Source organism: Dromiciops gliroides, chromosome 4 (assembly GCF_019393635.1).
Source record: "Dromiciops gliroides isolate mDroGli1 chromosome 4, mDroGli1.pri, whole genome shotgun sequence".
In the NCBI taxonomy this organism is placed as follows: domain Eukaryota; kingdom Metazoa; phylum Chordata; class Mammalia; order Microbiotheria; family Microbiotheriidae; genus Dromiciops; species Dromiciops gliroides.
In genome coordinates, this window is record NC_057864.1 from 480,143,779 (window position 1) to 480,168,370 (window position 24,592).

At 41.3% G+C, this 24,592-nt stretch overlaps 1 protein-coding gene across 1 annotated transcript in view; it reads right to left on the minus strand.

The window, feature by feature from the left end:
- Positions 1-284: 284 nt before the first annotated feature.
- Positions 285-24,592, minus strand: part of ANKMY1 (ankyrin repeat and MYND domain containing 1) — a 123,949-nt gene continuing 99,641 nt past the window's right edge. Inside the window, exons 16-17 of the mRNA XM_044005029.1 lie at positions 9,142-9,290; positions 285-517 (exon numbers count right to left, since the gene is read on the minus strand). Of these exons, the coding sequence (XP_043860964.1) occupies positions 285-517; positions 9,142-9,290 (382 nt within the window). The remainder of the gene's footprint in view (positions 518-9,141; positions 9,291-24,592) is intronic.

Sequence of the window (24,592 nt, forward strand, 5' to 3'; positions counted from 1 at the left end):
TCAGAACCCAGGACCTCTGACACCAAGTTCATCATAACTCAACCCAGACAAAGACAAGCAGGAGGAGGCATCTGGAAACAGCGCCACATGCAAACATGTCCTCTGCCATCCTGCCATCTCCCCAATGCCACCATGATGAAACGGCCAGCCAAAAAGAAATGGCTTATGGCCCCACCCACCCACCCACCCCTCCTTCTGTAACGATGCACCCATTAGAAGAAGGGACAACCAAGGCAACTTACAAAGTCTACTCAATATGCACACCTTTCTTTAGTACAAGAACATCAGTTGAAACTATAATTTTCTGTGTACGGGGGCGAGCTTGGGGGAGAAGGACACTCTTTAGGCCGTGTGAACGCTCCAATTTTCACGAGATTTCTCATCTTCAGGTCGATGTCTTTGTTGGTGCTTCGTGGGTAACTCAGAGTCTTGATGTCTCTCATGATCTTCGAAGCCACTTCTTTTCCCTTCCTGACATCTTCCTTGCTTTTGGAAGCGGTGACTATCTCACCTTTTGCTGTCAAAAACAAACAAACAACCTCTTACTTCCAGGGAGTGATGTATACCCCATGGCTGGGAAGGAATGGCCTGAGGGTGGAGGCTCAGTCCTCCCAGCAGAACAGCTTTTTAACCCTTCCCCCTGGCTTCCTTTGGACTCCCACCCAGGAAGCTCAGGATGGAAACTGGGGCTGTCAGGGCAGTAGTGGAGGCAGTGCCTGGCAGAGAAGGCACTGGGCACCCCCAATCACTAGACTTCCTAACCTGACCTAGCATGGGACCAAGAGTAATGGGGGTGGGGGAAGACCCAGGAGATGGAGGGGGAAACCACTAGGGGCTTATCCAAGGGCTCCACACTCCATAGCTATGACAGCAGTTCTGCTATTGTTCCATCCTGTCCAACTCTGTATGACCCCATGATGCAGACCCTTCTTTCCTCCACTATTTCTCCAAGTCTATCCAAGTCACCATGGCCCTACCCAGAAATCCTCTTAACCTCCCTACCAAAACTCTTACCTTTTAGCATTAGTTTTAAATCTTTGAAATCCTCCCTCTCCATCACCACAGCCCCCATCAAAACCACTAGGAGTTGAGGTTCCCATACCTGTATTTCACACTAACCCCAGGCACCCAGCATCCAAACCTGGGAGCCAGAATCAGTAGAGAAGGAATCAGGGATGTCAGCTCTGTGACCTTGATTTCAAGATGGCATGATGTCTTCGATCCAGTTCAGTTCCACAAGGACTTACTAAGTACTTACTGTGTGCTTAAGAGAGGCAGTGCAGTATAGCAGATAGTGAGCCCCACTCTGAACCAGAACCTGGGTTCAAGTTCCACCACTGACACACTAGCTGTCACTTAACCCCTCCACATTCTAGACAATTCCCAAAGAATATACACTGTAGGAAAGGTGCCAACCTGAATTTGCAGAAGGAGTTCTCTGGTCTGCAAGTTCCCTAAGCCAATAAAATCCCTTCCCTTATGCCAACATGCTAGACACTGAGGATTTGTTCCTGCCCTAAACGAGCTTACAGTCTACAAGAACAGTCCACGGAAAATTGACTTAAGGAGACAGAATAAAAACAAGATATAAAAAAGCCAATATAGGGTCAACATCAGGAAAAACTTCCTGAAGAGAGCTTCCCAAAGTAAGATGGGCAACCCCCAGAAGGACCCTTCTTGAAGGCCTCCAACCAGAGGTGGGATGGCACATGTAACAGTAAGTGCATGGGCCAGACAACAAGGCCACTAATGTCACTCTCAGCCCTCAAAGGTGGCGATTCTGTGACACAAGTCGGGTGGAATGGGGCAAGGCTGAATGATGATGTCTGAGTATCTTAAGGACACCTGAGGTTTCATGGCACGAGCTGCTTGGGGAAGCAGGGCACCTACTTCCCTCTTGTCAGCCTCAGTAATAACATCTTATTTGCTAGACATGCAAACCAACCTAGGCCACTCTGCATTTAGGCCTGAAATTTGAGCTGGAGCTTTGAAAAAAAGAAAAATATGCTGCTCAGAATATTCAGGGAAATGGGGATATTTTCCACCCACTCAGGTTGAAAAAAGGGCACAGTCCAGAAGCAATCCTCAATGGGAAAACAGAGATGCATTTACAAACCGAATCTATTCACCAGCTATTTCTGGCATAGAAGGCTTTAAAGCACACACGGTATTGGGAACGAGCGAGGCTCAGCCTTCTGGGCCAATCAGCTGCCAACCGTGACCCTGTGGGCAGAGCCCAGCTGGAAGCCAGTGTTAGAAGACAGATCTAAAGCAAGGCGTCTTTCCTTGGGGCCCATGAACTTGGATGGGGAGAACATGACCTCCATTTTCACTAGCCTGTGACTGAAATGTAGCTTTTCCTTCAATTATTTTAAAACAAGATTCTGCCAAAGGGCTCCCCAGGCTTCTGCAGACTGCCAAAGGGGTCCATGACACAGAAAAGGCTGAGAATCCCTGATTTTAAGGCAAGGGCAAAACCCTAAGGGCTCTCCCCAGAACCAGGAAGTAACCTTTGGTTCTCAGCTGTGTTAGTTTAGGAGGACCTGAGGTCAGCCAGAGAGTCACCCCTCTCAGGACCTAAGCTCTGATTAAGGCTGTTTTGGCACAACCCAAGCAAAGAAGATCCAAAGAGGTCTGTGACACAAAACACCAGAGAATACGTTAAAAGGAGAGGCAGAGAGATATCGTGGGGGAAAAAAGAATCTGGAGTCACAGGACCTGGGTTTGAATCTTGGCTATGTTATTAAATACCAGTAACCCTGGGCAAGCCTGTTAAAGATGGACAGGGCACTGGTTCTGAAGTCAGAGGATCTGGGGTCAGACCCGCCTTATGCTGCTCACTCTCTGTGACCTTTCAATTAGTCTCCCAGATCCCAGCTTTCTCATCTATGAAGGAAAGGGTTGGACTGTGTGGCCTCTCAGGTCCTTTCCAGCTTCACATCCACAATTCTATGATCCTAGACCACTTACCCTCTCAGCTTCAGTTGCCTTCCCAGTGAAATGAGAGCCCTGGACTTGACGTCCCCTAAGATCCCTTTCAGTTCTAAATCCCGCACTTACAATCCCACGAATGTCTACTGAAGTATCGAGTAGGTTATAAATCACTAACCCTCACCCAGTTGAGCAACTGAAAGTATTTTCACTTTGTCCAGGACACTAACTTGCCATGGCTTAACCTCATCCCCTTTCTCCAGGAAAGGACCAGATCACTAGATGACTTTAAGGCTTGCTCCAGGTCTAATAGGCCAAGGTTCCCATTTTTTAAATTAAACTGATTTCATTTACTGTCCCTGCACCGATCACCAAGAAAAAAAAGCTGCCTTTTCTGCACTCTGCTGGTGCGCCAATGTTGGCATAGCTGTGGCACACCTTGACTTCTAGACTGCTTATGTCAACTCTAGGGAAAGTGGAGGGAAGTCCCATCTTTGGAAGATGGACAAAGAAGGTCCACATGAAAATAGCTGAGGAAACAATCAACAACACTGGCAAACATGCTTGGGAATTGGGGGTGGGGCAAAGGAAAATAAGCAAATGCTTATAATGAAATGGAGATGCCTTGCTACCCCATTTCCTACTCACTTGGGCTTCCAAGAAGCCAAGTGTGCTTAGAACAGGATTCCAACTATCTCCACAGCATCACTGGATAAGAAAGAGTGGATACAAGGACAAAAGTATATAGTATCTGCCCTCAAGGAGCTCACATTCTACACTCAATTGGCAAGCATTTATTAAGCACCTACTATGTGCCGGGCACTATGCTAGGTAGTGAAGATAGGACAAAAATGAAGCAGTACCTGCCATCAAGGAGCTTCCATTCTATGGGGGAAACCAACAAGTACACTGATAAATGACAAGCTCTCATTAAGCACCTATTATGTGCCAGGCACTATACTAGGTAGTGAGCATACAAGAACCTCAAAGAGCTCACATTCTGCACTCAGTTGACGAGCCTTTATTAGGCACCTACTGTGTGTGCAGGCACTAGGCTAGGGAATAACAATACAAAGACAGAAAGGAAAATGTTCCTGCCCTCAAGGAGCTCACATTCTGGGGTCCGGAGAGGTACATGTCATACACACTGATAATCAATGAACGAGTATTCATCAAGCTGAGCATCATCCTGGGAATACAGAAACAACCAGTGAAACCATCCCTGCCCACAAGGAGCTGACATTCTATTAGGGAGGATAACATACACTTCCATAAATATGGATGGACAAGTCCCACACAAATTAGAATCTAAGGTGACTTGGGAGTGAAGGCATCACCAGGGAGGCATCCAAAAGGCCTCCTGGGCTCATGATGAGCCCTGAAAGAAAAGAATCTTGAGGAGGGAGTACATTCCAGCCCATGCAGAGGGCATGGAGACCAGAGACAGAGTCACATGGGAAGAACAGGGTTGGCTGCACCATAGAGTCGGTGAAGGGGAGCAGTGGATCTAGGTTAACAGTTCCTCAAGCAGGCCCTAATTATCCACACCTGGTGCCAATCCAGAGCCTTTGGAAATGGAGCTGGATAGAGTAGAAAGAACACTGGCTGTGGAGTCAGAGGTCCTGGGTTCAAAACCTACATCTGACACTTACCACCTTTGTGACTTTGGTCAAGTTACTTAACCTTTCTAGTATTTGGTCTCCTCCTCCGTAAAATGGGAGGGTTGGACAGCACTAGCTCTAGGATCTTATGATGTGAAGTACCTTCAACTCTCTGGACCTCCGTTTCCTCTTCTGTAAAAATGATAAGATTAGACGGCAGGATAGTGGAGGGGAAGAAAAAGGAGATGAACAGAAAAGGTTGAGAGAGAGATGAAACATTGGAAGGACCTTTGGCTCTTCAGGCAGAGGACCCAAGTGCAAAACCTACCTCTGATACTTACTTCCTGTGATCTCTGAGAGTCATCTAACTTTCCTGAGTCCCCATCCCCTGTTCTGTAAAATAAGAGACTGATGCCTCTGGGGTCCCTTCCTCCTCTGAGATGTAGCTGGCATGAGCCCAACTCTATCTGCTTGGGTTTGCTTGACTAATGCCTTCTTCAGACCATGAGGGCCATGTAGGGGAAGGGGAGGCCACACCCAACCATGCACTAAGGTAACATTTCCATTAGCATTCTAAGAAGATGAGAGGGAGGGACACAAGGGAATCCCTTCTTTGACATGGAAAAGGTGGGCATTTTTACTCCTGCAAGTGCTACTTCTAAAGTCTGGGGACCGATGCCCGATGCTTTTGGAATAAAGGATGTGACCCAAAGGTTCTGAGGAGGGACAGAGGAAGAGAGGTAGAGGAGGGGAAAGGGAGAGAGAGGGGGAGGGACAGAGGGAGGGAGAGACACAGAGATGGAGAGAGTCAGAGAAAGAGATACGGAGAAAAACAATACTTTCCAAATAAACTCACCTGCCCTCCTCCTCCTCCTCCCCTTCCCTACCACCCGGAAGTCTCGGTCCTCTTCCTCAGCATCTGTACATGAATGCACAATTTCAAAAGATTCCCAAAGTGAGCATTTCAAAAGGCAAAGCTGACTCTACCCAAAAGTAAAAAGTCCCAGAAACTGGGACCTTACTCTGATTCAAAACTTTTTTCCCCCACAGATTTTGTTACTTTTGTAAAATTCGTACTAGGTCTTAACATACTTCCCATGATACCCCTTTATCTTAAACTTTTTTAAAATATATTTTGTTGCTTCTACACTCAGCCTTGAACAGTGGAATGAGCACTAACTCTGAAACCAACAGACCTGGGTTCAAATTCCACCTCTGAAAAAAGGCTTGTAATTTTAGACAAATAACTTAACCTCTCTTGGGAGTGGGGTTGGACCAAATGGCTCTTCCAGCTCTAGATAGGTAATCCTATTTCATGTTGTTTCCCTGGGCCTCAATTTCCCCATCTGTAAAATTAAGATTAGACAAGACAGGCCTCTGAGGTCCCTTCTCACCTTAGATTTATGAGCCCATGATTCTGTGGAAGCACTCCCTATAAAAAAAAAGCCAGTGGGGCAGCTAGGTGGCACAGTGGCTAGAGCACCAGCCCTGGAGTCAGGAAGACCTGGGTTCAAATCCGGCCTCAGACACTTAACACATACTAGCTGTGTGACCCTGGGCAAGTCACTTAACCCCAATTGCCTCACAAAAAAAAAAAAGCCAGTGAGTCCCATTTTCTTATAAGCAGGCCACACAAATTCAGAATTCACAAATTAGAAAACTGAGTTTATAGGAGAAACTCATCTGTCTGGGCTAGATAGTCTCTCAGGCCCCTTCTAGCTCTACCATTCTGGAATCCTGAGGGGCTTAGAGTCAGAGTAGGAATTTCCAGTCTTCCTAAGTAAAATATAGGAGTAAAGTGGGATTAAGGATTGACCTAAAAAATCCAGAGATCAGCCCAGGAAGGCACATTGTGAAAGTAAAACCCAAACAGGGGTGAGGGTCACTGTCATTATTGACAAGCCAGGCTACAAATAAGTACAGACCGGCCTAGTTAAACAATGACAGCCATCTCAACCTCTTGTTACCCCCAAAGACCACATCAAATGGCTCAAGGGGAAGAGAGAGCACATCAAGAAACTTCATCTTGAGAATTCAACAGATAGTTTCTGTTCTGATCACTTAATCAACAAGCATTTATTAAGCCCCTGCTGTGTACTAGGCACTGAGCTAAGTGCCAGGGATTCAACAACAAAAATCAAATATTTCCTGCCTTTAAGAAGACCCTTATGTCATTTTTTGGGAGGGTGGCTCAAAGAGAGGGATAGAAACATGTTCAATCAGCAAACACTTATTAAACACCTACTGTATGCCAGGCTCTATTATAGGTGCTGGAGATACAAAGACAAAGTGAAATAGCCTTTACCCTCAGAAAGCTTACCTTCTACTGGAGAAGAGTAGCCATTGGCCAAACCCAATCTCTTTGACATTCAGGTCTCTGTGTACATGTGCACTTGAGAGAGCTGCAATGCTGATGTAATCATTATCTGTCTGGGGCCATGAGCTATTAAAAGTATCAATTTAATTGTTTTTGCAGTCAAACCCTGGATGCTGGAGGGGGGGGCGGAGATGACAGTATTCTGGTTAACTGAAGATTAACCCTTTGAGTTTTAACCTTAATTTTTGGAACTCTTAACTGTACCTTCTCCTGCCTTAATAAGCATAGTGTGGGAGTAGAAGACAGAGTCTGTGGCCAGAACCCTGGAAACTAAGGTGGTAGTCCTTGCTCACAGCTCTACTCATTGACCTGGAGCTGGAAGGGTACTTGGAGGTCATCACCTCTCTCATTTTTACAGAGGAAGAAACTGAGGTCCATAAAAATTAAATGACTTGTCTACAGTCAGACAAGTAGAAGTAGCTGAGCCAGGAATGAACCTACATCTTCAAGCTCATTCCCAGATGAGACCAGACAAGTTATGTTCATCTCTTTGGGTCTCAGTTTCCTCTTTTGTTAAATGAGGGGGGGTTGAACTAAATGACACCCAAAGTCTTTTCTTACTCCCCAATAAATTTGTGTAGAAAGGAAGCAGAATTTTCCTTGAACAGATGAGTATCTGGCAGTATCTTTGTTCCAAGTATCAGGGTGGTTTCCTCTCAGATGAAGGTGTTAGAGAATGGGAGGCCCCTGGGATAGTGTTTGGAGAAACAAATCCCCGGTACTGGCTCATCTTCTTGTGACCTACCTTTTTGTCCTGAAAGAGAAGGATGGCTTATAAACTATTTAGGGGCAATATTTTCAAGATGTGTGGCATCTTTTAAATAAGACACTGGGGGGAAATCTCTTCTTCCATACTTCAGGGACCTCTGACTTCATTATTCCTTCCTTCACCCATGTAGGCTGCTCACTAGTTGATCATTTGGCAGGAGGAGGAAAGAGAGAAAGGAGGTTGACACAAGGAGGACAACTTACAAAGCCATTAAGTGTATAGGTGAAGGCAGTAGCAGAATGAACGAATGCATGAATGAATGCAACAAGAAGCATTTGTTAAGTTCCTACTATGAGCTATGCACTCAGATTCTAAAGAGAAAAATTAAACAGATTCTTGAAGAATTGAATCGAGGCATATTCCAAGTCACTTCCCCCCATCTTTGTCAAACTCAGATGCATAGCTTATTGCTTTAGAAGTTCCATCCAATGAGGTAGGTCACAGCTCATCCATGCCAGCCCATCAGTGTGTCCCTGGCTTCCCATAAGTCCACCATATAGTATCTACCCAAAGTACCAGAGGTCATCTTTGCTTTCTTCCAGCACCATGAGGGCACCAGTGGCAAAACAGGCAAATTTTTGGTGCCCAAGTATGTTTGATCATTGTATCTTTCTTGTTACCATGAAAGTGAGCCACAAAAAAAGGGAGCTTTGGCAGGAAGGAGTTTGGGGATGACTCAGTTGTGACTTGGAAGCTTCTCTTTTCAGGGAGTCAGGATCCACTTGCTAAGAAAATGGGATCATGCCAATAGAGCCAGTGATTCAGAATTCTCTCTTCGCTTTCTCCCCCATGTCATATTCTATTCACTAACTCTTTGACACCAGTTATGAGTCCATACAACCTTTTTCTTCCCAACTTCTTTCACTTTATTCTTTTGTTCTGTCTGGGAACGTCTGATCCTTTCTAAGAGTAGGACCATCCAGAGAAGTATTCTTCTTGTCCTTTTGATTTCTCCTATTGCAGGGAGGTCAGTTGATATTCGCACACAGTGTTGATGAGTGCCTCCAGAAAGAAGACAAACATGCTGATACCCAAAGTGTGGCATGAGATCACTATACCAATATATTTTAGAACCAACCACAAACACCATCCAGCACACAGTCTGAAGCATAGACTGATGCTTCCCATTGTCTGTCCATTACACAATGTTGGAAGCCCATGAAGAATCATTTTAGTCCAAATTTATGTTCAGAATGGTTTTGCCATCATATGTCTCTAACAACTCAATCTTCAACACAACAATGTCTGAATGAGACTGAAAATGTATGCATACAAGGAAACTACTACATTGTGGCTCTTTTTCAAAAAAATCTTAAACTCCTTAATTAATTAATTCTTATAATTAATTCTAATTAACCTTATATTAAGGTGAATGAAGAAAGAAACCAAACTACAGATACCCACAATGTGCTTCCATAGTCCACCCTGCATAGATTTAAAGAGGTCGCCAGGATTGAATTTACCTGCACCACATTCTCGTTTGTGGGACTCATTCCAGGCTTTTGCCTTACAGTGTTTGCTGCAGGTTAAAATTCCATAACATCGAAGACACGGTGTGAGCCGAACCCCGATAGAACGACCACACTGATAGCAATACTTGAAGAAGGGGATCCTGTGGAAAAGAAACATATCCCTGCATCAGGAAACAGCAGAAGAATCTAGAACCCATTTCTATTTCCTTCTTTCAAATTTCATCTTCATATCATATAATCTTACATTTTAGTGGGGAATAAGAAGAAAGGGCTGATCTGAGACAGTAGAAAGAACAATTTGCTCTGGAGTCAAAGGTCCTGGATCTCAATCCTGCCTTTGCCTTTACTCCATGTTTGACCCTGGCAAGTCCCCTCACTTCACTAGGTCTTAGTGTTCTCATCTGTATAATGAAGATAATTGAACCAGATGACCTCTGAGGTCCCTTCTAGCTCTAAATCTATTCTTGAAAATTGAATTTTTTTCAAGAACATAGGCTCATACATCTAGAGCTGAAAGGGAATTCAAGTGGCCGTCGAGAACTCAGTGGCCGTCGAGAACTCAGTGGCCGTCGAGAACTCAGTGGCCGTCGAGAACTCAGTGGCCGTCGAGAACTCCCCAGAGGTCATCAATTCCCTCATTTTACAGATAACAATAATAATAAATAATAATAGCAAATGTTTATATGGTACTTATTACATGCTAATTACCATGATAAGGACTTCACAAATATTGTCTCATTTGATCCTCACAATGACCCTGGAGTGTAGGTGCTGCTATAACCATTTAACATTTGAGAAAACTAAGGCAAAGAGGGGCTTTAGCAACTTGCCCAAGGTTACAGAGATACTAAGTACCTAAGGCTGGATTTGAATTCAAGTCTTCTTGACTCCAGACCAAGTTCTCTATCCACTGTGCTGCCTATAAGGAAACAGAGGCTTCAAGAGGTTAAATTTTTTGTCCAAGGTCACACAGTAATTTCCTGTCAGGGCATGGGGTGGTTTAAACCTAGGTCTTCCTGATTCTAGTTCAGCATTCTGCCCACTACACCACACTTCCTCAACTGCAATTCAATACTTCAAGAGATCCATAATTTCATCAGTCAGTGTACCTCCTCCACCAATGCAGATTGCAACCCCTCTATGATTCAATCAACAGACTTGAAGAGCTTCTGCCACAGAAGATATACAACCCATCACTGGGCTCACACTTGAAGCCTTTCCAACAGGGAAGGGTCTCCCAGACTTTGTGCTATATTGGCACAGTCTTCAAAGACCTGAGATTGGAGTTCTGGCAAGATAGTTTAATGAATGGCTGTGACTAAGCCTGGCTCTTCCTTCATTTGGAATACAAGGCCCTGAGCTACGCTGATGCTGACAAGTTTTATTGTGCCAAATAAAAGAATAACCAAAAAGAGAAGGCAAAGGAAGAGTCTTCACACCAGAAAACCTTGCAAGAAAACACACCTTTAGACACTGAAGAAATTAATAAGCCTGTTACTCTCCCTCCTTCCCCAAAAGGCCTCAATATGATGAATGAATACTTTGAAGTAAAAGAAAGCAAAACAAGTCTCCAGAAGGAGAGCACAAGATTACAAGAAGAACCAGGCCATCAGAAGAGAGAATGGATCTACACTCCAGAGAGGTTTAGGAATTCAGAGACATAAAGTAAAAATTGCTTCAGCAAAGCAAGATAGGAGAGTGGACCTTTAATTTCATTAATACAAAAAACTCCAAAGTGAGGAAAATTCCCTCTCTATCAATAATGTTGGTCAGAACCTTCTGTGCAACATATAGTTTGAGAGTTTTCTAAAACAGTGCTGCCAAACTCAAGTAGAAACAGAGTTTTACCCTAGGGTAACTTATTACCCAAGGATAACTTCTGAACATTAACACATAATACTAACAGGGAAAATTTTTTTAATAGAATTAATGACTTCCAAGCATATTTTTTTAGGTAATCAGAGCTGAACAGTTTTTGAAATGCAAATACAGCAGACAAAAAAGAAATTTTTCAAAAGTAAACATATTCAAAATAATTTCAAAGGGGTAAGCCAAGGCCCAGGGCTTATAGCCTTATATACTGCAAGGGGAGAGGCAAGACTAATGTCCTCTGATATTCTACTCATCTATGAACCACCATGGGTGAGCTATCAGCTATAAGCTAAAGTGAGAAATAAAAAACCTAGAGAAGATAGCAGGGAAAATAAAGGACTTAGTGTTGGGGCAGCTGAGTGGCACAGTGGATAAGGCACCGGCCCTGGATTCAGGAGGACCTGAGTTCAAGTCCGGCCTCAGACACTTAACACTCACTATAGCTGTGTGACCTTGGGCAAGTCACTTAATCCCAATTGCCTCACCCAAAAAACAAACAAACAACAACAAAAAAAAAACTTAGTGTTTCTTGAAATCTCAGTGATTCCATCACAAAAATTCAAATGGAAACAACTCTGAATTATCACCTCATATCCAACACATTGGCAATGATGGTTTAAAGAAAATGGAAAAATTCAATGTTGGCATGGCTATAGGAAAACAAACCCAGTAATTCACTGATCAAAAGAAGTGTGTATTAGTCTGATAACTTTAAAAATAAAGCTGTCATAATTGCCCCTATCCTTTGGTCCAGTTTTGCCATTATTATACCCCAAGGAGATTAGCAGCAAGAAAAAAAACAACCTAGCTATACAAAAATAGTCATAGCAGCATTATTTTTAACAACAAATGTTTTAAAACAATGTACATTTCCAATTATTGGGTGATAGCTGAACAAATTGGAATTTCGTGTTTGTGTCTATGTCGGAAAGACAGAGAGAGATGCAATGAAATATTATTATACCATCAGGAGTTTCTCACAAAACAGCATGAAACAGTGATGTAAAAAACATGAAGAATGAGGTCTGGTCTGATGCTCTTCCCTAAAAATGGAGATTTCCAAGAAGAATTTACCGATGGAAAAGGGGCCCCAGTGCGGTTTCCCTGCACGTGTTAAAAATCACACAAGACTCCTCAAAAAAAGTACAAAAGATATAAAATGGTTCACCAGTGCTCTATTAAAAGCAAATGAGGTGCTCACCAAAGACGTTTGGCACTGTTGTGGAAGTGTTAAGCAATTTCCAAAAGTAATAAAGACTACATATAAATGGTGATGTATTCCAGATACATAGAGCTTGTTTGCAATTAGACCACGAGCACCTTGAAAGCAGAAGCTCTCTTCTGCCTTTTTTTGTATCCCCAGAACTTAGCACAGTGCCCAACACACAATAGGCACTTGATAAATGTTTATTGAATGACTGGCTGATAACGTGATGACTGCATCAAAACTCTTAAATGAGATCCATAAGCACTTGAGTCCAACCTAACTATCCAAAGAGAAAAAACCAAGTGAAAGAAGAATGGCCTTTATCTAGACTATGAGATACAGTTGAAAGGGGAAAATGAAGAACTGGTCCCTTGGTATGTAAATATTCTATGGTCACTATGGATGGACAATGAAGTGGGAACAGAATTGAATAAGAGGAAGGAAATGTATAGCACTATCTTTGGGAAATTACACAGTGTTTTTAATGGTTTCAAGCTTCTCCTGAAAGAAAAGCCCATCTTTTGAACTCTATACTTCCAATGAACAATGGAACAAAATAGTGTCAAAGGAATTAAAGTTGACAGTTATCCAAAGGACAAGAGAGTCATACACTGAGTGCGAGTAGACTACATCTTTGTTCCTAGCAAAGCGTTGGGAAGAAGCAAAGTGAAAGATATAATTAAAGAGGTGTATGGCTGGAAAATGACTTCATAACAGAAGCAATGGATAGCCCATGCCTTCCATGAATCTCCATGCAATGTTGAGATATCTAAAAGATAATATCCAGCATGACCAGTAGACTTCCTATGGAAGACATGAACAAGAATCAGCAAGATGAAAAACTGCATCTGATAATTTAATTTATTAATGAAAATCATTTATTAATCACTTACTATGTGCAAAGCACTATGCTAACAATTGCTGGGACACAAATGGAAAAGCTGGGTAATCTCTTTTCTCAAGGAGGAGGCTAAAGGAAAGGCCCCTCATTGACAAGATCAGAGATCTATCTAAGTAGGCAAATACATGGAACATTCACAAAAACCAATCATTTTAAGAAACAAGGAAGTTCTACAAAAATTCAGAAAAGCAGCCATCTTAAACAATGCATTTTCAAGTCCCAATGCAATAAAAGCAGGAATCAACCGGGAAAGCATCATCAAAAATGCAGCCCTGTGTGGGGACTCGAAAAAATGACTTGGTAAATAATGTGTAAGCTAAAGAACTGATGGGAAAAATAATATCAGATTATATTAAAGATATTGAAACTATAAATACAACATATAAAAATGTATGTGATGTAGCCAAAGCAGCATTCAGAGGCAAAGTTATGTCCCCAAGTGTTTTATTAACAGAGGGAGAGGATAATATTAATGAGCTGTTTGCAATCAAAGAAATTTAAAAAACAAGCAAATTAAAAGACAATAAGTAAGCACAAAGCAGAAAATCATTAAAATCAAAAAGGGGATCAATACATTATTTTTTCCCAGTAGAAGAGATGTACAAGGGAAAAAACCAAATATTTGTTAATTGAAAAAATACAAATTAATTGTTAAAAAAGAAAAATGAAAGATCAAATTGATTAATAAAACATTTTTAATATCAACAAAACTTATAAATGTAATCAATTTGCAAATTTAATCAAGAACAGACAAGAGGAAAATCAAATTACCCACATTACAAATTAGAAAGGGGAGCTTACAACAAATATAAGCCAAATACATTTAGAATCTATGTGAACATTTGTGCAGCTAGTTGGCACTATAGTGCAAAGAACACTGGGCTTGCAATCAGGAAGACTCATCTTCCTGTGTTCAAACATGATCCTGGACAAGTCAATTAACCCTGTTTGCCTCAGTTTCCTGATCTGTAAAATGAGCTGGAAAAAGAAATGGCAAACGACTCCAGTATCTTTGCCAAGAAAACTCCCAAAATGGGGTCCCAAAGAGTTGGACCCAACTGGAATGACTGAAGAACAAAAATGAATATTTACAAAAAATATAAAACACAAAAGCTGAGAAAACAGGAATAATGAAAATAAATCTAAATCAGAAAGAAATTCTAAAGACGTGAATGAGGTGTTATGCCACCAAAAAGTACCAAGCCCAGGAGGAATTGGGACTTAATTCTATCAACAAAGAAGAATTAATGCTTATATCATATGAGAATGGAGAAGGTTCTAGACTCAGACCTAGTTTTGAACCCTGCCTGAGACGCCAACAGTGTGTTCACCTCTCTGGGCCTCAGTTTCCTCATCTATAAAATGAGAAGCATGGATTCAAGTTCTGGGGTCCCTTCTAGTTCCAGACCTATGACCCCATGAACTGTTTTCATAAGTAGAGAGAGATGGCATTCTAGCCAATTCTTTCTACAGTTCTGAGCCCCAAAATCTGGGAAGAAAAGACAAGAGAATTCTAAGACAGTATCATAAATGAATATTTATATAAAAAAATTAAATAAAGTTACTTGAAAATCAAGGACAGCAAAATTTTTTAATTATTCATTATGGTCAAGTAGGTTTCATGCCTGAAATTCAGCAATGCTTCAATATTCAGCAAGCAAGCAACATAAAAGAATATAGCAATAAAAATCATCAAGTCAAATGATTTTATCAATAGAAGCAGGGAAACCTTTTATAAAATAGAATGCATTTTAAAAATTAAACACTAAAACCTATAGGAATAGGAGGGTTTTTTTCCTTCTTGATATGACAAAAAATATTTGAAATGTAGAGCCTAGAATTATATTTAACAGAGAAACATTTCAGATTTTTTAAGATCAGCAGTTAAACAGGACTGCCTACACTCACCATTACTATTGGACCTTGTTTTACAAATGCTAACTATAGGGGCAGCTAGGTGGTGCAGTGGATAGAGCACCGGCCCTGGAGTCAGGAGTACCTGAGTTCAAATCCGGCCTCAGACACTTAACACTTACTAGCTGTGTGACCCTGGGCAAGTCACTTAACCCCAATTGCCTCACCAAAAAAAAAAAAAAAAAAAAGCTAACTATAGCAGGAAGAAAATAAAATTAAGAAAATAAGAGGGAAAGAGGAAGAGGTATCAATATTTCTATTTGCAGATAATATGAAGTTATGTATAGAAGATTCAGAACACTCAAAAGTTGCCAAGATAATAAATAGTTCTAGTATAATGGAAGAATAAGATAAAGTCACACACACACACACACAAAACTTTAGCACTTCTCTATATCACAAAGGGGGGAAAAAAGAACTAAATCACTTGGTAGGAAGAGAAGCATCATTTACAATAATGGCAAAATGAATCAAATTCACCTTCCAAGACACAGACAAGATATATGTATCAAGACAATTGCAAAAGAATTTTAACAGAAATAAAGGAAGAATTAAATAATTGAAGAGATAATCAATGTTCATGGCTAGGTAAGGCCAAGACAGCAAAAATGGCAATAGTACCCAAATTGATTCATGGTTTTAATGCAATAACAATCAAAATGCCAGCAGTCTACTTCAGATAATTAGATAGCTAACAAATGTGTTTAGAGGGACATATGGGCAAGAATATCAAGGGCAATCATGAAAAAATGAGGAAGAAGGGGAACTTGTACTGATAGAGCTCAAATTTATGCTCTAAAAGGATTATTATCAAAAACTACCTAGTATAATATTTTACAAGAGAAAAAAAAAAGACCAATGGACCATGATAGATCATTCTGAATTCAAGCCAAAGGCTTGCAATAATAGACTAGAATTTGACAGATTCCCCTGGTGGGGGGGTGGAGAGAATCACGATACAATTAAAAACTACAATATTAGAAAAATTGGGTACCAATATTAAAAAAAAATACTATTAGACACACACTTCACACCACATACCTCAATCCTCTTCAGTCCCATGACCACCCAATCCTTCCTTCTACCTCAGTCACACACAGGAATGGTCACACCTGGATCTCTCCATTTACCATAAGGATTTTACTTCCTTAATTAAATATTCTGACATTCTATCTGACCATAATCTCCTATCATTCTTTCTCTCCCTATGCCTCATCAACTTATCTTCATACCCCTCTCAGATCTCCATTCCCCCTCCCCTCCTGACCCCCAATACCTTCTTAGGATATTTTTGTTGTTGTTCAGTTGTGTCCAATTCTTCATGACCCCAAGATACTGTAGCGGTTTGCCATTTCCTTTAGCTCATTTGACAGATGAGGAAACTGAGACGAACAGGGTGAAGTGACTTGCCCAGCCTCACACAGGTATCTGAGGCCAGATTTGAACTCAGGTCTTCCTGACTCCAGACCCAGTGCTCTATCCACTGTGCCACCTAGTTGCTTTGTCAAGGTCACAGACATTGCCCCTGTTCCAATTTCATTTTCCTCCCTTCTGAATTTTGACCTAATATTTGAATCAATTAAACTCCACCCTGTCCTCTATTGTTGAAACCCGTGGCCCCTTGACCTATGACCTTCAGCCTTTGCCATACTGCACCTGGATTATTGCCATCCTCTTCAGATTCTTCTCCTAATTTCATGTTGGAGATCTCTAAGTCAGCTCTTATACATACCCCCAAGTGGAAAGCACACTTGAATTTCTGTAATCACTTTAAGCATCACCTAGAACCACCCATATAAGGAGTATTTACACAGCCAAGATGCCCTTTATATTAACCAAACACTTCAAATCAACTGAGTTTTTTCTTTAGCACAGACAGCAGAATACAGAAGCCAGTAAGATAAAAAAAAAAAAAAACTCTGGCACAAGAAAACTTTTAAGACAAGCTGAAATACTGGAAAAGCAGCATATATGGAGTAGAGGTTTGAGGCCAGAAAGACCTGGATTCTAATCTCTAGCTCTCAATGCTTCAGGCCATTGCCTAAAATTGAGCTTCAGAAAAACTGTTGATTGACATTGGGAAAGGGAGTTTCCTGTATGAATGTCATTAAGATCCAGGCCTCTAGATCATAGCCTCTTAAACTGTGGGTTGCAAACCCATAAGGGGGTCATATAACTGAACATGGGGGTCACAAAAAATTTGGCAAGAGTAAAACATTTTATATATATATTTGTATATACCTCTATACCCAGGATTGCATAAAAATTTCTGGGGCAAAAAGGGGTCACAAGTAGATAAAATTTAAGAAGCCCTGTTCTAGATCATAAAGCTAGAACTAGAGAGAACCCCAGAAGCTAGAAAGCCCAGGCCAGCCCCCACATTTTACAAATTAAGAAGCCAAGATTCAGTGATTTGCCAATCTTCCTCCAACTTATTAGCAATAGAAGAAAAACCTGAACTCAAGTAATAGATCCATAGGCTTCCAGATCTAGAACAGGAAGGGAAGGCTGAGGTGCTCTAGTACAACTTCCTCATTTTTCAGAAGGAAAGGAAAAAGCCTAGGGAGGTCAATTGACTTTCTCAAGGTCACACAGATCGTTGGAGGTAGGATTCGAACCCAGATCTTCCGACCCCATGGGCAGCGGATATAATCCAAAGGACAAAGCTCTGAGTTAGTTCCAATACCAGATCATTTGTTCAGAATTTAAGAATTTTTAAGTTCTCTCTCCAATATCTCCAATCTCTAACACCTCCAATATGAGGTCAATCGACCAGCATTTATTAAGCACCTACTAGATGGCAGTCACTATGCTAGATGCTTGAGTGGACAAACATGGGGAGAAGGGAAAAGTGATAGGCAGGATACTGTGCTATGGGGAAAACAACAGAACTTTGCCCTGGAAATGAAAAAACAAAATGCCTAGAAGCAATATGGTTCAGAAGAAGAGATGCTACTCCAAAGCCTGAGTCTGCTACTTCCTCCTGTGTGACCTTGGGCAAATCACTTTATCTTTATTGGCCTCAGTTTCCCCCTCTGTAAAATGGGGACTGGATGGCCTCAACAGCCCTTTCCAGCTCTAAACCCATGATCTCTATCATCTGTCTTCTCCCTCCCCCTCCCCCACCAGCCTGAATCCTGTGCCACAGTCCTGCTCATTCCCCATTCATCACCAATAATGGAACATGAAATGATATTATTCTCATCTGATAGCATGGATGATGGAATCAGAGGGTCTGGGTTCAAATCCAGCCTCTGATACTCACTAGCTATGTAATTTTGACTCCCTTCCCCTCCTGGTGCCTCAGTTTCCTTGTCTGTAAAATGAGGGAGTTGGCCTCTATAGCTTCCAAGGTTCCCTTCCATTCCAAAGTTAGGACCCCAACTTTTAGTTCCCTGTGGCTTTGGGGGCTTGAGCTTTAAATGTTTCATTTTTATTTTCAGGATTGAAAGAAGGCTCCATGATGAAGAGAGGGCAGTTAAACCTGTCTAGGCTTGGAAAGGGTTGTTGTTGGGTTTTTTCCCCTCACACTTAACTGCATGCCAAGCGCCTTTACTGCAGCTGTTAATATCCCGGTGTCAGAGCAGATAAAGAAAAACTATAGAAAAGCATAAAAACAAACAACCCCAAACAGACTAAAATATGGGAAATCAATTGATCCTCTGTCAGCCAGCAAAGTAAGCCACGGCTTTTTCTTACGATTCATCTGCTAACTTTGTTCTGGGAAAGAAAAAAGTCCTAAGACGTCTGGATTCTGAAATAGCCATCGCACTGGCAGCATTGCCCCAGACGGGCCCAGAAAAGAAAAGTAGCCACAGGTAACTCGGCGCTTGCTTTCGGCCACTTGAGTAGAGCATACTATGGGCAGTAAACGTATTTCCCCTGATCCTCTGAGCAAAGAATGAGCTCCTCCATGCTCTCTTGTGGGACTGGCAAGCAAGCACCTGACCCACACCTAGGCTGCTAAGAAAATAGAGCCCTGGATTTGATGTTGGGGAGTTCAAAGTTCAAACCCTGACACAGGAACTTATTACCTCTGTGACCCTGAGCAAGTCAGGTTCCTTATCTGTAAAATGGACATAAGGACAACACCCCACAAGGCTGATGTAAGGTTCAAAGGAGTTAATATAGGAAAAATACTGTGCAAACCTTGAAGCACTCTATAAATGCTAGCTAGCCCTTGAGGCTGTGACCTTGTTACAAAATGTCTCTGTAGGATACAAAGTATATAGAATAGAGTTTTATAAAGTACTTGCCATTGCAGCATGCTACAGACAACTTGGAGGACAGAACAAGGAAATGGAGGAGAAATTTAGGAAACAGATTACAATCTTGGTTTAGAGATATGATATCATTGGTAATGATAAAAGACTACAATTGTCCAAAAATCCCCTGGAACTCTCCCTCTGCCAAAAGCAGGGTAGCTAACAAAGTCTTGACCCATAGGGATCACTTGATCCTTCCAAAGGTAGGAGGACCAACGAGGAGAAAGGATATTCTAACTATCACTCTCACTTAACAGGAAGTGATTGATCGGGGGATAGAAATGATGTGAAACCTAGGCGGGAAGGGCAGTCGCCATCCATCCCAGAGAAGGAAAAGAAATCGCAGAATGGGCTGACATGCATTCTAGGTTTCAAGACAGGAGAAAGATAAGTAGGGTCTCATGGAATAAAATGAATGCTTCCGAGGAAGTCAGCACAAGAGGGATAGGAGATGCTCAGAATGAAATACTGAACACAAAGGAAAATAATCCACCGAGGAAGAAAAATGGGATTTCTCTAAAGAGACCAAGGTGGAAGCACAGGGAATTCACCAACCAACTTAGATTTTTAAAAGAATTATACAGAAAATGGAAGTCCAGGTAGCCCAAGATGAATATGAGAATAAGATATAGTTCTATAAAAATAGTGAGAGGAGGCCTAACGTCAGAATGAGCAGAAGCTGGCAAGGAAAGGTAAAAACAATTTTGAAAAAAAGGGTTGAGATTTTAGGTATTGGAGTTGGGGAACGATTATAGAAGGCTTGAGATTTTTGCTTGGGATGACTGGGATGATAGTAACTAACAAGAGAAGGTTTCATTTTTATTTGGTTTCAGTTTTCTCTACAGGGAAAAACAACAAGGAAAGAGCAGAACAAAAAATGATGAACAGGGAGCTGATACCTAAGATAAGTAGGAAGGCAATAAGAGAGATCTAGCTGCCCTTATGATGAATCTTCAGTCATCTGGGCTAGATGAACTGAATCCTTGGGTCCTAAAAGAACTGGAAGATTGGATTCCTAAGCCAGTGTCAGTGAATATCTGAAAGAATATAGAGAAACATAAATGTCCTAATTTTCAAAAAGAGAGAGAGAACTGGATCTGCAAACTATAATCCAGTGAACTTGACTTAAATTCCTGGGGGAAATCCACAAAAGAACATTAGAGAGATGGTTAGTGGACAAAGATAGGAAAGTAGTCATTACAAAGAGCCACCATGGCTTCATCAAGAACAAGTCATGCCAAAGTTGACCAAAAAAAATGAAAATGACCAATGCTGGAGGGACTGGCACAATAATGACCTGTTGGTTTGTTGTTCAGCCATTTTTCAGTTGTGTCCAACTCTTTGTAACCCAATTTGGGGTTTTCTTGGCAAAGATTCTGAGATGGTTTGCCATTTCCTTCTCCAGATCATTTTAGAGATGAGGAAATCGAGGCAGAGTTGTGAATCGGTCCAGTCACTCTAGAAAGGACAGGAGGTTTAGGACAAAAATTACTAAACTGTGGGTGCCTCATGGCCTCTCAATAGACTGTAAGCTCCTTAAAGCCCTGCATATAGAGAACTTAATGTTTGCTGAAAGAATGAATCCAAGGATAGGATTTTGATAGATGGATGGAGTAGGGTAGAGAATTTTTTTTTACTAAGCATATATCTCATCATCACTCCTCCAGGAACCCAGAAATCAAGGGTCTGTATTCTCAATGCTTGATCCTCCCATAAGGCTCACACTCCCAACCCAAATATCAGAAGAGAATGGGGGAAATAGGGATCCAAGAAGGCCAGCATTAGACCAGAAGTGAGTTGCTTTGTTCCCCACCCAAGGGAACTTGAATAAACGGAGTATTTTTAGGTTCTGTTATCATGTGTAGACACATGGTAAAAGCAAAGGTAGCTATGATCTGAACTGGTAGAGGAAGTTCCCTTATCCTAATAAAATCACAAGTCCAGTTCAAAAATAAAAAAAAAAACCCAGCCAATATCCAATATGGACCTTGCTATCCATTGGCTGAGGAACCTCAAATCTGTGCAGGTCAGCACCTCCCTGAAGCCCATAGTCTTATAGAACTCTGCCTGAGTCCCTGAGAGGGTCATTGACTTGTTCAATGTCACAGAGCCTGTATGGGTCAGAGGTAGAACAAGAAACCAAGTCTTCCTGGCGCAGACTGGCTCTCAGTCCAATATACCATGCTATTTCCCATGTGAATGAAATAGAATATTTTGGGGGCATTAAAGAATGACCAACATGAGAAATTCAGAGAACCACTGGAATATTTGTATGAACTGACAGAGAGAAATAAGCAACACCAGGAGAACAACAGACACAGTAACCATAAGAACATAAATGCAAAGGTCACTAACAAAAAGGCAGACAATTGAAAAACTGATGCAGCTCTCAAAAAAGATCATGAAACACGCATTCCTCACTCTCGAGACTGAGAGGCAAAGGACCCACCAGGACAGAACACTGTATACATTGTCAGAGGCAGTCACTTTATGGAATGTTTTTACTCCACTGTTTCTCTTGTTTACAAAAGGAGGTTGGGTCACTGAAATCTGGAGGCAGTTAAAACAACAAAAAGCATCAGTAAGACAAACCTTAAAATACACATATTCTAAAGTGTGTATATATGCATACACACAGAAAAATAGATATAAACAGACCGAGGAACTGACAGGAGATCTCATTTTTTTTCAGAGGGAATGTCAAGATGGCTCCACATTTAGGTATTGAAATTATTTAATAAGAATTTATAATATGGTATTAGTCACCATTACTATACCTCCTGCAATTTGTGGGGATATGAAAAGAAAAACACTATTTTTCAAAGAAAAGCGAGGCTGATATTAGTAGCTCCCCAACTCAGTAATAGGCTTCCCTGGTCTCTCTCTAGCTCTTAGTGATGCTTTGCCCCACCCCAGTCACCAAGTGCTTACTAAATGGCAACTCTGCATTGGGCACTGGGGGAATAAAAACAAAAATGAAAAGTATCTGCCCTCAAGGGCTTATGTTCTCTTAGGAAAGACACAAAGAGAGAAAATACACAAAATAAATGTTAGTTTTGGGAGAGGGGACAGTAGCATCTGGAGGGGAAAAAAAAAACAGGAAATGCTTTCATGTAAAGGAAGATGTTCAAACTGAGTCCTGAAGTTAAGAACACATTCTAAGAGATCTCCAGTCAAGGTGATAATTGTAGGATTATAGAGCTAGAAGGGACCCCCTCTCCCACTCCAATTCCCTCATTTTACATATAAGGACACCAAGGATAAAAGAGATTCAGTGACTTGTCCAGGGTCACACCATAAGTATCTTGAGCAGGATTCAAACTCAAATCTTCCTGACTCTAAATCCAGAATTCTGACCATTGTATCACCTAGCTACCCAATAAAACTCAGTAGTTTTAAAATAGCCATGGAGATCATAAGCAAAACAGGAGGTTATTGAAAACCAGGATTGTTTTACTTAAGGATAGATTGATTGAAACAACAGAAAAAGCAAACAAGGCAATTCATATAATCACCTAATTGAAAAAAGATGAAGTAGTTGGGGGGAGTGATATATCTGGAGATCAGTGCAGACAGACCTTTTAATAATTATTAGGCTCCCCCAAAATTGTGACATCAAAAAAATCCAAACATTTGTATGACAGGAAATAATAAAAGAAAATTTCCATCAAATTATTGAAAAACAAGATTGAAAATTGACAAGATTCATAGGATGCCAATAAGGTAAATCCCAAATTCAATTTACAGACAAAAGCATAAAGTTGCAAGCCTACAAGAAGGAACTTGTATTTTCCAAACATCTAATCAGAAAGGTATCCCATATTGAAAAAACACCCATTTGATTGTGCAATGCTTTTCTACCAAAATGAGAAATGATAGTAGAACCTAGGATATACTCAAAATTAAGAGATACATGTATAAAGGGGCCTGACCAATGGAGACCCAGCCTCAGAGCACATTCAGTGGGCTACCAACCCACATGGAAGAAGCTAAGGATCCTTTTTCTGAAAAAGAAGAATGACATTATAAAGAAATTACTGTTCCCACAGAGCATGTACAGGCATTGCTTCTGATCTGTTTATCATGGGAAGAAGCCTTTTAATCAGCTGTTGAGCTGGAAAGAATGCACTCCAAAGGCACAAAGTGGACAAGGTATCATTACCTCTTTCCAGCCAAGCTGTACTCAAGTAAGGAAGACAGAACTGTTGCTGGCTATCGTTAGGGCCAATTGGGCAGCTCGCCATAATATTGGGTTTCAGAAAATAATGGGGGATCTCTAGGTCCAGAATTTCCCCTTCTCCAAACTGCCTCTTTTTCAGTTATGTCTCCCAGACTAATAAAAAAGGAGATTAACAGCCTCTTTTTCACAAACAATTCAGGTTTTATTAATGGTAACAAAATTTACAACACAAGTGGAGTTACTAAAGCTAGGGACAATGAGAAAGGGGATAGAGATAATTAGAATCTAAATCTCTAAGGGTAAAAAGGCCCCCAGGTACCACAAATAAGCTCTGCCTCCTCAGTTACTCAGAACAGCTTAGGTCTGGCAAAAACTAACAAACACTAAACTTGTTTCCAGCTCAGCTGGCTTAACGAGCCAGCCTCGCCAGAAGGAACACAAACTCACCACCACCAGGAATCTGCAGTTCTGAGGAGAATCAGCTTTGCAGTGTCTCCTGGTTAGGTCCAAAGATCAAGCACACCAGCTCCTCTCTCTGTCTCTCTACCTTCCTTCACTGACCCTCTCTCCAAGTACTCTCTCCTCCTGTCTCTCTCACAGGCAGGGCAGTTCTTAGTCATGCTGAGTCTCCAATTGGTTTAACATACCCTCTGAGCTGTCCCCATTATAATTTGGCCAGGCCCATGTGAGCATGGGGGAGCTCCTAGGTGGGAGTTAGGTACTTAGTTTGATACTTTGACTCAATAAATGTTCTTTGTGTTGTTTGTTCTGTAATCTCTTAAAGTACACACCCATCTTCTCTTAGGCTTTTAAAGCTGGCATCTTTTCAGTCTGACCATGATGAAGCAAAGATGGGGTTATAAAAACTCAATCACAATTAATTCCTTACACTGTTGTGGGGAAAGACGTCTTTATTTCCCCTTCCAATGTACCAACATATAGCCCATGTGCGCATGATCTGGAAGTTTCTGCAGTATCTGTCCTTTCTAGTGTGAGAAAATAATGGGTTTGGGGATACCCAGAGACCCCGCTTAAGAGGATAGTTTGGAGATTGATTGATTGGATTGACTTTGCTGTTTGACTCACTTAAAGTTGATTTGATT